Genomic DNA, 12,965 nt, shown 5'->3' with positions numbered 1-12,965 from the left:
GTGGAATTCTCTGCCCAAGCAGTTGAGGCTAGCTCATTGAATGTATTCAAATCACAGATAGATAGATTTTTAACCAATAAGGGAATTAAGGGTTATGGGGAGCGGGCGGGTAAGTGGAGCTGAGTCCACGGCCAGATCAGCCATGATCTTATTGAATGGCGGAGCAGGCTCGAGGGGCTAGATGGCCTACTCCTGTTCCTAATTCTTATGTTATCAGGTGAGTGGCGCAAATGAGAACTCCACGAGCGAGCCACTTGTCACAGTTGCCAAGAAAGATTATGGAAACTCGCATTGAGCACATTAGGTCACTTGCGTGGTTATGTGGGAGCTTTTGCAATTTTTGAAATGGTGTTAAATGGCACAAGTAGTGAAGATAGCAAGGATCACCTGGGCCATAGCAGGGTATTCTTGTGGTGATAAATGAACAGGAGCTCTTCAACTCATAACTAAAAGCATGTACTGATTTGAATCAAACCAACATGAAAAAGGGCAGTTCTTTAATGCACATTTCACATCAAATAGTGCAGTAAATCACATAATTTACAGCCAAATCACCAAAACATTGAAGTACATTGATTAGAATTACTTTGTCACCATTGACAGTTTGAAATTCAAACTAATTAATTAGAAACATTTCAAGTTATCAATCTGATATTGGACCAAACTTGCTGACTCACATGGATCAACTTTGAGTAGAAACTTGAATTACATAATTCATTTTTGCAATTTTACTTTTAAGATTTTTTTTTAAACACCGCAGAAACGAATTTTTGGAATAAATTCTTGACGTCACTGGTCTAAAAAATGAAAGAAATGCACTTAAGAAATTGAAATAACATGGGCAATTCTGCCTGCGAGATCCTTAGAGGAAAACTATATCGGTCTTGATTGACGTTTAATACTCCTTAAAAAGGAAACAATTGTAGCACTTAAAATAACTCCTTCCTCCCCACCACCATCTTCTATTCTTGCATGTTAATCATTCAAACTGCTCCTCACACTCAGTCAAAATTTTGTATGAACTCTCTTAAATGGCATCATTCAATTGATAGTGAAACAGAATTTCATGAGGGTCACTGAAAACATCTACTCAAAGGGCGTCTATAAAACAAGCAGTTTTAAAGCATTTAAACAACAAAGCAAAAAAAAAACCAGGTGTGTAAACTTAAGGCAGTACAGCTGTTCTAATAATCCGAGATCCCTTTTTAGTCTCCAGTAACAAGTTTTTTATTGATTATTTTCCATGGCAGTTAACAATTACAGTAAGTTTTGTGATGGTCACATTCTAAAATCAAGGCAATAGATCATCAAATCCACACACAAGCTTCATACAAATGACTAAATTGACTGCTATACTTGCATATAAAAATGCAGCTGGGATTCCAAGTCCATTTTCAAATTGTAAATAGTTCATGTTACATGTGAAAAAAAATTCAGGGGCTTTTTTCAATAAAAAAATTACTTCATTGGCTGTAAAACACTTTGGGACATCCAGTAGTTGTGAAAGATGCTATATAAATTCAAAACTTTACATATAATCTATTTTCCATGTAATTGTATGGAAAAATTATAGTAGTGCGCTTGTAATTATTCTATCAGATTTGACACTGGCAGCAAGAACATGGGGCAGCTAAATTACACAATGTGCTTTAACAGCTTAAGACCACTCTTCCCAACATTGAATCCATCAGATCATTCACAGCAGTTCTAGATCTATTTAACTATACAGTGATGTACTTTTTTTTCCCTCTTTACAGTTAAGAGTTTGAAATCTGATCTCAAGTAGTTTCCTGTTCCTTTTAAGCAGTCGTTACTTAGAATTACTAAAGCTGCTTGTCTTTAGAAGGAAGTAGCATCTCAGCAGCCAGTGACAACGATAAGATTTCTTCAGTCTATTAATATGGTTACAGCATTCATAGCAGCCACTTATTCTGGTGACCAGAACATGAACTTTAACTGCATGGATTTTTTTCCTTGTATTTATAGACCATCCTGTTCATTAAAGACTTAATAATTTGTATTTATATAGCGTCTTTAACATAGTAAAACGTCCCAAGGCGCTTCACAAGTGTTACAAACAGATAAATTTGACACCGAGCCACAGAAGAAATTAAGGCAGATGATCAAAAGCTTGTTTAAAGAGGTAGGTTTGAACAAGTGTCTTAAAGGAGGAAAGAGAGGTGGAGAGGTTTAGGGAGGGACTTCCAGAGCTTAGGGCCCAGGCAGCTGAAAGCACGGCCACCGATGGTTGAACAGTTATAATGAGGGATGTTCAAGAGGCCAGAATTTGAGGAGTGCAGACATCTTGTGGGATTGTGAGGCTGAAAAAGATTACACAGATAGGGAGGGGCAAGTCCATGGAATGATTTGTAAACAAGGATGAGAATTTTGAAATCGAGGCATTGTTTAACTGGGAGCCAATGTAGGTCGGAAAGCACAAGGGTGACCTTGACTTGATGCGGGTTAGTATAACTTGCATTTATATAGCGCCTTTCACTGCCACTGGACATCTCAAAGCACTTTACAGCCAATGAAGTACTTTTGGAATGTAGTCACTGTTGTAATGTAGGAAACACGGCAACCAAATTGCGCACAGCAAGCTCCCACAAACAGCAATGTGATAATGACCAGATAATCTGTTTTTGTTATGTTGATTGAGGGATAAAGGCCAGGGCACCTGGGAGAACTCCCCAATCTCCTCTTCGAAATAGTGCCATGGAATCTTTTACATCCACCTGATGGAACAGATGGGGTCTCGGTTTAACGTCTCATCCAAAAGACGGCACCTTCAACAGCGTAGCACTCCCTCAGTACTGCACTGGCGTAATCAACCTGGATTTTTGTTCTCAGTCCCTGGACTTGAACTCTCAACCTTCTGACTCAGAGGTGAAGAGTGCTACCTACTGAGCCACAGCTGACATGATACTATTTTCAATCATTAGGATGTCTTGGCGCCCTATCTCAAGGCTGTTTTATAGCTGGCTACTAAGATATGAATAGAAAACTCTGCCAGAGTCTCCTATTTTTCCCTCTGTGAGAAAGCACATGGGCCTTCTCATAGCAGCACGATGAAGACTATGACCACACTGGACTGTAAGGAATCAGAAATGGGAGTTTGCAACCTGTTACTGATTGGAGAGAACCATTTCTACTGTGTCAGTAACTGGAATACAGTCTGAATCAAAGAATCCTGTTAAAATATAACAAAATCAAAAGCAATGGGCAATGTAATAGCCAAAAAAATAGAGCATGCCATTCTGTCAGCAAAGTCTCGCAGCGCCCAAATCACAATGTAATCTTGCAGCACGCTCTTGTCTTTAAGTACATGCAAACATATGCCCTGCAATATAAAGCACTAAAATATATAATACAGCAATGATTTTCATTTAATTAAATTTTTAAAAAATAGATCATGGTGCTATGCAACACTACCAGTGAAAAATCCAGTAGGTAATTCACTTCAGACCTCCAGCAGTGCTGCTCTGTAACAAGCCACTAGATGATGCACAAGAGCAACCCCATGATGACTCACCGTCTGATTGTCCCTTCCTCCCCATTGCCGAGTTCTCCTCTCCCCCATGGCACTGCTGAAATTGAAAATGCACCATGGAGCAGAACCACGAATACAGGTCAGTGTCCAACCACTGACATAGCATGTTAGGCAAACATGACTGACTACTCTGCTGATAATGTTGACCATGTTATGGTGAGATATTTATTTCCACCCAATTGTCTTGGGCTTTTAATCTATTTTTTCGTCTCACCCAGATCATATGGATCCAGGTGGGTAGGGTGTGCCTTTATCAGGATGCACAAGGCATCATAACTATATGGGACAGGCTGGATGGACCAGTTGGTCTTTACCTGTTCATTTTCATATGACACTGGGCACATGACCACTCTGCAATACATCTGGCAGGGAACCTCTTGGAGTTAGTCCCCTTAGCTCAGGAATGGATAGGTCGGAACTGGAAGAAATGTTTTAAAATTTATAATACTATCCTTTCTACAGGTGTGTCTGATAAAATCTGCATGGATAAAAGAACAGATCTGTTCTCACTTTAGAAATGCATCGACCTAACTGACCCTTGCCCGAGTCCCTATTTGTGGTGACAGGGGAAGATTGTTCAATTCCATGTGGCCTGCCCCCAGGCATTGTCCTAGCTGGCTGCCATCATCCTATCCCTAGTTCCACAGACCCTAATCAGTGAAATCCCAAAGACCACCATCGACGTAGCCTGTGCCCACAGATGACAACCAGACCGTGGGGACGTTGTGGATTCTCCTATTCTCCCCCCTTCCCCCGTACACTAAACTCATCCAGCAGTGAGCCAAGTTCTGCCTTACATCAAAGATGCTATCTGGCTGTCACTTTTAACTATTACTCCCCTGCCTGAGACTTCTGCTTTACAAGTCACAAATATAGTTGGTAGTGTTTATTAATGTTTCTTCACAAATTGTACTGGGTAGGTGTCTCACAGATTTTGAATTTTTTTTTTAAATTGCTGTTAATGCCGTTTTCTTTTGGTTACCTTCAAAATAAAATCGAAGTGAGAGTCCATCAGAAGAGCCACAGTGCACTGAAGCGTCCAACTGTCCCCTGCATTGACATACAATTGCTGTTGCATCACCAGAGCTCATAAGAGTATAAGAATTAGGAGCAGGAGTAGGCCACACAGCCCCTCGAGCTTGCTCCACCATTCAATAAGATCATGGCTGATCTTCTACCTCAACTCCACTTTCCCACATTATTTCCATATCCCTTGATTGCTCTAGAGTCCAAAAATCAGTCGATCTGTCTTAAATATACTCAACGTCTGAGCCTCCACAATTCTCTGGGGTGGAGAATTTCAAAGATTCACAATCCTCTGAGTGAAGAAATTCCTCCTTATCTCAGTCCTAAATGGCCGACCCCTTATCCTGAGAATATGCCCTCCAGCCAGGGGAAACCTACCCTGTCAATCCCCCTCAGAATATTGTATGTTTCAATGAGGTCACCCCTCATTCTTCTAAACTACAGAGAATATCGGCCCAATCTACTCAACCTATGATGCATTTCCCACGAGGAAAGGAAGAAAGAAAAATCAGAGGTGAAGTGATCTTGGATATTCCCGGGCATCTACTCTCAGCCGATCTCAAAGCAGCAGTGGTGAAGGGAGTGTGTCACTCTACCAGCTTACTTTCCAGTTTTTTTTTTTAAGATCCATAAAAATTAAGACTTTTTAAAAAAATAATTCATGTGCAAAAATTTAAATAAGACACTATTAGGCCTGAAAAGCCCGACGTTCACTTCACACGTAAAACATACCAGAAAACTCCATCTTCTGGGATCCATTCCTATGACTCGCATCTACCTTCTGGTGAAATGAACGTCAAGATTCCACTTGACCCAGCCAATGTCGTCACTTCTGCCCTTTGTATTAACTCTTTTACAAAACAGGTACTTGGTGTTTGGACACAGTCTAGTGCAACAGATACTGTCCCAGATCTAGTAAATATCCCCCCCCTCCATCCTTATAGGGGCACAAAGCAAGACCTGATTAAAAAAAGCAACGCTTTTGCACAGCTTTTACTCAGACAAGGACTGGTCAAGCAATTTCAGACACCCGCCCACCAGGTGGAGGCTACCCGTGATCAGGATCTGTATGGTAGAAGCTTCCTTCAGTGTTGTTGCCCCCGCCAGATGTCGATTGAGTGGGTTGGCCAATGAAGACTGGAGGTCAGGGTCACGACCTTGCGTTATCCACTGCAGGCCATTGTTGATGCAAGGGAAGACGAGCGCACGAGTAGCCAGCTGCTCACACTCCAGTTCATGTAACTGTATCATCTCCCCATCCAAATCACCCTTAACTAATGGGGCCGAGCTCTCCAGCGTACCACCTGGAAGGCTCCATAAATTGTCACGCTTCAGCTCCGTCAGCTGGCACCAGGCACGGTGGTTGTCAAGGCAACGTTTCAACATGTTCTCCAATGAGACCGTGTAATTTTTCTGATCTGAAAAAACACAATCTTGCGTGTCAAATCTAGAGCAACACATTTTCTTCCTCTTGCAAATCTTTTGTGTTCATCTATACGAAAGATGCTAGAGTTGGGGAATAAGGCACATCGAATACTGCTAGTGTAACAGGTCAGCTGCAGAGTGCTGTCGGGTTCCACAAGCAGCAATGAGATGAATTGACTAGTTAAATGTTATTTTGGTGGCTTAGATGGGGGGGGGGGGGGGGGGTGGCATTCCCTGCTCTTTAAATGGGGTCATAGGAACTTTACTGTCCACCCGAGGCATTTGAGAAGACAGGATTTCAGTTTAACGTCTCCTCCAACAATGCAACACTGTTTCATAACATGCTCGAATCGAGTAGAATCTAAGCCCACAACCTGCTGACTCGCGAGTTCAGAGTGCGATCCACTGAGCCAAACTGATGGGTTGTACCAGTTACTAGAAATTCACACTAGGATTTAAAAATACGTTACCCAAGCCAATGAGACTTGATCTTGTTCAACTTCTTAGCAGCTCAAAATAAACCCGTGGAATTAAAGCTTTTTTGGCCTTTCCTTGCTAGTCTTTACGATACTGGAGTCAGCAATAAAATGACTTCTGCCAGCATCGCCAACATCAGTGGAGACCAAGAGCATGTTTAGTGGGGCCCAGACAGAACATGTTTGAAAACCACTTCTCTGCATTGTCCCAGTCCCAACAATGTGCCGCAACACTAGCTTCAGAACAGCAGCCCATACCGCACCAGTTAAACAGTTCATCACTTCGCCACACCAGTCATTCTGTGCCTTCTGAGTGAGATTGCAAATTTACACAGTATTACATAGTATTTACAGCACAAATAGGCCATTCCGCCCAACAGGTGTTTATGCTCCACATGAACTTCATTCCAAACCCTCTTCATCTCCAACTCACCCCATCAGCATATCCTTCTATTCCTTTCTCCCTTGTGTTTAGCTAGCTCCCCCTTAACTGCATCTATGCTTTTATATTTCTATTACTAATCCTGAATTTTACAGCCCCTTGCTAGTGACTCACCAGACAGTGAAAATCTTTCACTTTTTAATGGGTGGGTGTGGGGGTGGGGGGGGGGGGTGGAAGAATTGCGGTCGGAGGCTTGCTTCAGAGGAATGCCTCTGACCCGAAAAAAATCTACAAAGGTACGTGGTCCCGGAGGAACGTAGGATTCCGCTCAGAGGCCTAGACTCGCTGGGCAGTGCATGGGAAGATGTCTGCCACGTACGTACAAGCTAGAGTCACGTGGCTCTGGACCAGCAATCACTATGCAGTATTCTCATTGATAAAACCCCCCCTAAAACACCGAAACACAGCATAATAAATAAATAAAACCTCATATTTAAAATTACTTGAAATTAAATGTAATTAAATGTTTTAGAAAAAAATCTACATTGGTGGGAATTTTATTTGTGTGTGTTTTAATAGGATTAAAAGTTAATTTACCTTAATGGACAGGGTTTTTAATATAAAAATATGAGTGTTTAAATTTAATTTTTATATATTTTTTTTTTAAAAGTGTTATGCTGGTAAAAGTAAGCTATACGCCTGCTTTTACCAGGCGTAAAAGTTGGAAGGACATTCGTTGGACAAATAGCCCAATCTCTCCCGTGCGGATGTCCTTCTCCTGGGGATGAGTAGGAATCCGTCCACACTTCGTACAGACCCGGCGAGGCCAGAATTTTCGGCGCATTATTTCACAACCTCACGCCAAGTTTGGACACTTCTTTTAGATCCCCCCTGCGGCATAACCTTTTCTGCTGCAGTGAACACTCCTAATGTTTCAAGTTTCTCCTCATAAACAGCGATTGAAAAAAATTTACCCACCAGCTGAAATTATACCAGGGGTCAGGGGGACAAATGCTATTTATCGATCAGCTATCACTGCAATTGATTTGTTCTTAGAGCCAGATGGATGACGATCTGTTCTACCCTACGTAAACTTGAGGTCATTTAAAACTCGCCTGTCCGTGTCCTAACTCGCACCAAATGCCGCTCGCCCATCACTCCCTGTGCTCGCTGACCTACATTGGCTCCTGGTTAAGCAACGCCTCGATTTCAAAATTCCCATCCTTGTTTACAAATCCCTCCATGGCCTCGCCCCTCCCTATCTTGTAAACCCCTCCAGCCCCACAACCCAAGATATCTGCGCTCCTCCAATTCTGCCCTCTTGAGAATGCCTGATTATAATCGTTCCACCATTGGTAGCCGTGCCTCCTGCTGTTGAGACCCCAAGCTCTGGAACTCCCTGCCTAAACACCTCTCTACGTCTCTTTCCTCCTGAAAACCTAACTCTTTGGCCAAGCTTTTGGTCACCTGCCCCAATTTCTCCTTATGTGGCTTGGTGTCAAATTTTTCATCTTATATACGCCTGTGAAGCGCCCTGGGACGTTTTACTACGTTAAGCGCTATATAAATACAAGTTGTTGTTGTGGTTGTTTAAGAGGCGAGCCAGCTATCTTCAGGTGCCAATGCGCTGGTCTAACACCTTGCACGGATTCTCCACGACAGTTTCCAAATACTGTAAGGGAGTGATGTTTCACCAGGAACTGGGACTTTCTTGGTCTGTATGAGTCAATACGTCCCCACTGAGATGTCAAAGGAGCCCTTAAAAGTTCCACTTATTACAGCCCGCATTTTAAGAAAAATGATTTCCGAGAACTGCACTTACCAGCATTCAGGTTCTGTGCCACCTCCAAGAGATTGGGGCAGAAAACAGCGAAATCAAACTGACAAGGCTGAAAGAAACCACAAATCAGGTTGTTTTATTAGCAGCAGCAAGGCTCCCATTGTTTCTCCTCCCTGTCTCAGCATGCCTGCACCAAGCACCAACCCTGGCCAAAAGGGAGATCTACCTCACGGTGACCTCCTCCAACTTTTCTTTTAATCTATGAGAGTAGCCGCTGACGTCTCTCAGATTTACCATCCGCACTTTGCTCGAGTAGCTGAAATCAGGAATTCAGAATTGTGTCAGCTGTGACTCAGTGGGTAGCACCCTCGCCTCAGAGTCAGAAAGTTGTGGGTTCAAGTCCCATTCCAGGGACTCGAGCACAAAAAAAATAAAATCCAGGCTGACACTCCAGTGCAGTGCTGAGGGAGCTGCACTGTCGGAGGTGCCTTCTTTAACAAAGGAGGGAGAGAGAAAACAGGGAATTATAGACCGGTCAGCCTGACATCAGTAGTGGGTAAAATAATGGAATCAATTATTAAGGATGTCATAGCAGCGCATTTGGAAAGAGGTGACATGATAGGTCCAAGTCAGCATGGATTTGTGAAAGGGAAATCATGCTTGACAAATCTTCTGGAATTTTTTGAGGATAGAGTGGACAAGAGAGAACCAGTTGATGTGGTATATTTGGACTTTCAGAAGGCTTTCGACAAGGTCCCACACAAGAGATTAATGTGCAAAGTTAAAGCACATGGGATTGGGGGTAGTGTGCTGACATGGATTGAGAACTGGTTGGCAGACAAGAAGCAAAGAGTAGGAGTAAATGGGTACTTTTCAGAATGGCAGGCAGTGACTAGTGGGGTACCGCAAGGTTCTGTGCTGGGGGCCCAGTTGTTTACATTGTTACATTAATGATTTGGACAAGGGGATTAAATGTAGTATCTCCAAATTTGCGGATGACACGAAGTTGGGTGGCAGTGTGAGCTGCGAGGAGGATGCTATGAGGCTGCAGAGTGACTTGGATAGGTTAGGTGAGTGGGCAAATGCATGGCAGATGAAGTATAATGTGGATAAATGTGAGGTTATCCACTTTGATGGTAAAAACAGAGAGACAGACTATTATCTGAATGGTGACAGATTAGGAAAAGGAGGTGTGCAATGAGACCTGGGTGTCATGGTAAATCAGTCATTGAAGGTTGGCATGCAGGTACGGCAGGCGGTTAAGAAAGCAAATGGCATGTTGGCCTTCATAGCGAGGGGATTTGAGTACAGGGGCAGGGAGGTGTTGCTACAGTTGTACAGGGCCTTGGTGAGGCCACACCTGGAGTATTGTGTACAGTTTTGGTCTCCTAACTTGAGGAAGGACATTCTTGCTATTGAGGGAGTGCAGCGAAGGTTCACCAGACTGATTCCCGGGATGGCGGGACTGACATATCAAGAAAGACTGGATCAACTGGGCTTGTATTCACTGGAGTTCAGAAGAATGAGAGGGGATCTCATAGAAACGTTTAAAATTCTGACCGGTTTAGACAGGTTAGATGCAGGAAGAATGTTCCCAATGTTGGGGAAGTCCAGAACCAGGGGTCACAGTCTAAGGATAAGGGGTAAGCCATTTAGGACCGAGATGAGGAGAAACTTCTTCACCCAGAGGGTGGTGAACCTGTGGAATTCTCTACCACAGAAAGTTATTGAGGCTAATTCACTAAATATATTCAAAAAGGAGTTAGATGTAGTCCTTACTACTAGGGGGATCAAGGGGTATGGCGAGAAAGCAGGAATGGGGTACTGAAGTTGCATGTTCAGCCATGAACTCATTGAATGGCGGTGCAGGCTCGAAGGGCCGAATGGCCTACTCCAGCACCTATTTTCTATGTTTCTATGTCTTTTGGATGAGACATTAAACCGAGGCCCTGTCTGCTCTCTCAGGTGGATGTAAAAGATCCCATGGCCACTATTTCAAAGAAGAGCAGGGGAGTTATCCCCGGTGTCCTGGCCAGTATTTATCCCTCAATCAACATAACAAAAAAAACATTATCTGCTCATTATCACATTGCTGTTTGTGGGAGCGTGTTTGTTCGCAAGTTGGTTGCGGAATTTCCTACACTTCAAAAAATACTTCATTGGCTGTAAAGCACTTTGAGACGTTCGGTGGTTGTGAAAGGCGCTATATAAATCCAAGTCTTTCTTTACTGCCGGGCGGGGGGGAAAAGAGAAAAAAAGGTTACATTAAAGGCGTAGCCATTTCTTGCACTTTTACTATCCTTTGTAACTAACGCACTCTTGCGCAAAACTCAATCCTTTTTTTCCCCACTCCCTCCTTCTTCGTTTCATGTACCTGTGCTCAAGGGGCATAATTTTACCCAGACTATTGAGAAAAAGCATGTCATGTCAACTCAGACGCCATAAACAGGTGCTGAGCATTCTGTCCTAGCAGCAGTACTTTTGTATTACAAGATGCTGACAGGGTTAGGATACAGCATTTGCCCACACCACAAGCTTCTCTACTAAAAGAAACGGGACAGATTAAATGGAAACACGGAAACTTCACAGAAGGAAAGGACTAATGGAACTCAAAACTCAACATTAATACTGGTCTGGTTTTCACTCACTGTACAATCTCGAACACAAGGGGCATCCCACAGCAGAAACTGCTGATTATTATATACAGAAAGCAATTTATACACTGCACTGTGATTTATAACTTCAATAATCCAGCCGGAGGGTGATCTCGACTTAAAAGAACAAGAGAACGTGGACGCAATGCAATGAAAGGTTAGGAAGCGGGAGGGAAGCAGAAGGATTTGTGTGCGCGTAAAAGACTTGATTTATATAGCCCTTTCACGACCACCGGATGTCTAAAAATGCTTTAGAGCCAATTAAGTACTTTTTGAAGTGTAGTCACTGTTGTAATGTGGGAAACACCTCAGCCAATTTACGCCCAGCAAGCACCCACAAACAGCAAGCTGACAATCCGTTTTTGTTATGTTGATTGAGGGATAAATATTGGCCAGGACACCGAGGATAACTCCCCTGCTCTTCTTCGAAATAGTGCCGTGGGATCTTTTACGTCCACTTGAGAGGGCAGATGGGGCCTCGGTTTAACGTCTCATCCGAAAGAGATGGGAAACAGTAACTTCTTGTTCAGACCCAGCGAGCAGCCACACACACACAGAAATATCAGGAAAGTAAAGGGTTTGGTTTCCCAATCAGCTGCAGCACCGGGAGAGGAAGCCAGAGGCTTCACTGGAAAGTAGGGAACAAAAAGGAAACACAGGAAATCTGAACTGACTGATTGATAGTAAACTGCTTAGGAGGAGCTCAGAGAAAACCATGAGCCCGTCTTGATACGGATAGTGCAGGGCACCATATAAATGTGCGGGGGAGGTGAAGGAGATAGAAACTGGCAGCAGAATCGCGAGGCGCCATGGGATTTGATTTATGCTCCACGAGTGGGCTAACTCGACAAGTTAAGAATGCCGGTTCTAGATGGCACCATGGGACGATTTTTTTTCATATCCTGCGGATTCTTCATCACCTTTCCTGTCGGACAAGTAAATAAAATTACAGGAACTGATATTTAAATGTGATTCGTATTTCCCAGCAGAGGCTGGTCTGCCGACGTCAATGCACTCAGCCGTCGTGTGTCATCAATGATGTTGTGAATGTTTAAAAATGTATAGAGACATTGAAGTTGAGAACGTGGGAATTGTATAGGGACAGTATAAGCTAACAAACAATTCATGGAGGAATAGCCATGACATCTCAGACTCGAGACTGCGAAATGTTACAACACTAACACATATTGAAACAAAACCCACAGCTTGCAGAAAAACCTCAAGGTCTTATTAAATCATGTTATTAACCTGAAACATTGACAGAAGGTCTTTGTTTAAAATCGGACCATGCTTGGGTCGGCTTATGAGTGAACGAAGGGAAGGAGGGATCAAGAGATGGGCTGAGCTGGGATGTCACTCTAGCCCTATCTTGTTATCTTTTGCCGAAAATGTATAACCATCGTGCCTTGACAATGTAACGTCACTTATCCGTAGGGAGTGTGTACGCTCTATCGAGAGAGTATATCTTCTGTCTGATAAGTCTTGCCGGCCAGTAAAATAAAGACTGCTTTGTTTAAAGCACAATAGGTATTCGACTCAGTAATTTTACTGAACCAGATTGAGGAAAAGAATCTACATTTACATTTGGTGTCAGAAGTGGGACCTCAACGGACGACTGCCGAAAACTTGCGAATTAAGAGCCAGACTAGCCTTGGACGAGACGAGGGGAAAG

The 12,965-nt window shown here is 43.1% G+C and overlaps 1 protein-coding gene across 2 annotated transcripts in view; it reads right to left on the bottom strand.

Moving 5' to 3' along the window:
- Nucleotides 1–494: 494 nt before the first annotated feature.
- fpgs (folylpolyglutamate synthase) overlaps nt 495–12,965 on the bottom strand; it is a 92,699-nt gene continuing 80,228 nt past the window's right edge. For both annotated transcript variants that reach the window (XM_070863811.1, XM_070863810.1), the window contains exons 15-16: nt 8,682–8,748; nt 495–5,994 (exon numbers count right to left, since the gene is read on the bottom strand). In XM_070863811.1, coding sequence (XP_070719912.1) covers nt 5,570–5,994; nt 8,682–8,748 — 492 coding nt within the window. In that variant the 3' untranslated portion in view covers nt 495–5,569. The remainder of the gene's footprint in view (nt 5,995–8,681; nt 8,749–12,965) is intronic.

Source organism: Pristiophorus japonicus, chromosome 20, assembly GCF_044704955.1.
Source record: "Pristiophorus japonicus isolate sPriJap1 chromosome 20, sPriJap1.hap1, whole genome shotgun sequence".
NCBI lineage: Eukaryota > Metazoa > Chordata > Chondrichthyes > Pristiophoridae > Pristiophorus > Pristiophorus japonicus.
Note: the sequence above shows the minus strand (reverse complement) of the source record. Positions and strands in the feature narration are given on the sequence as shown.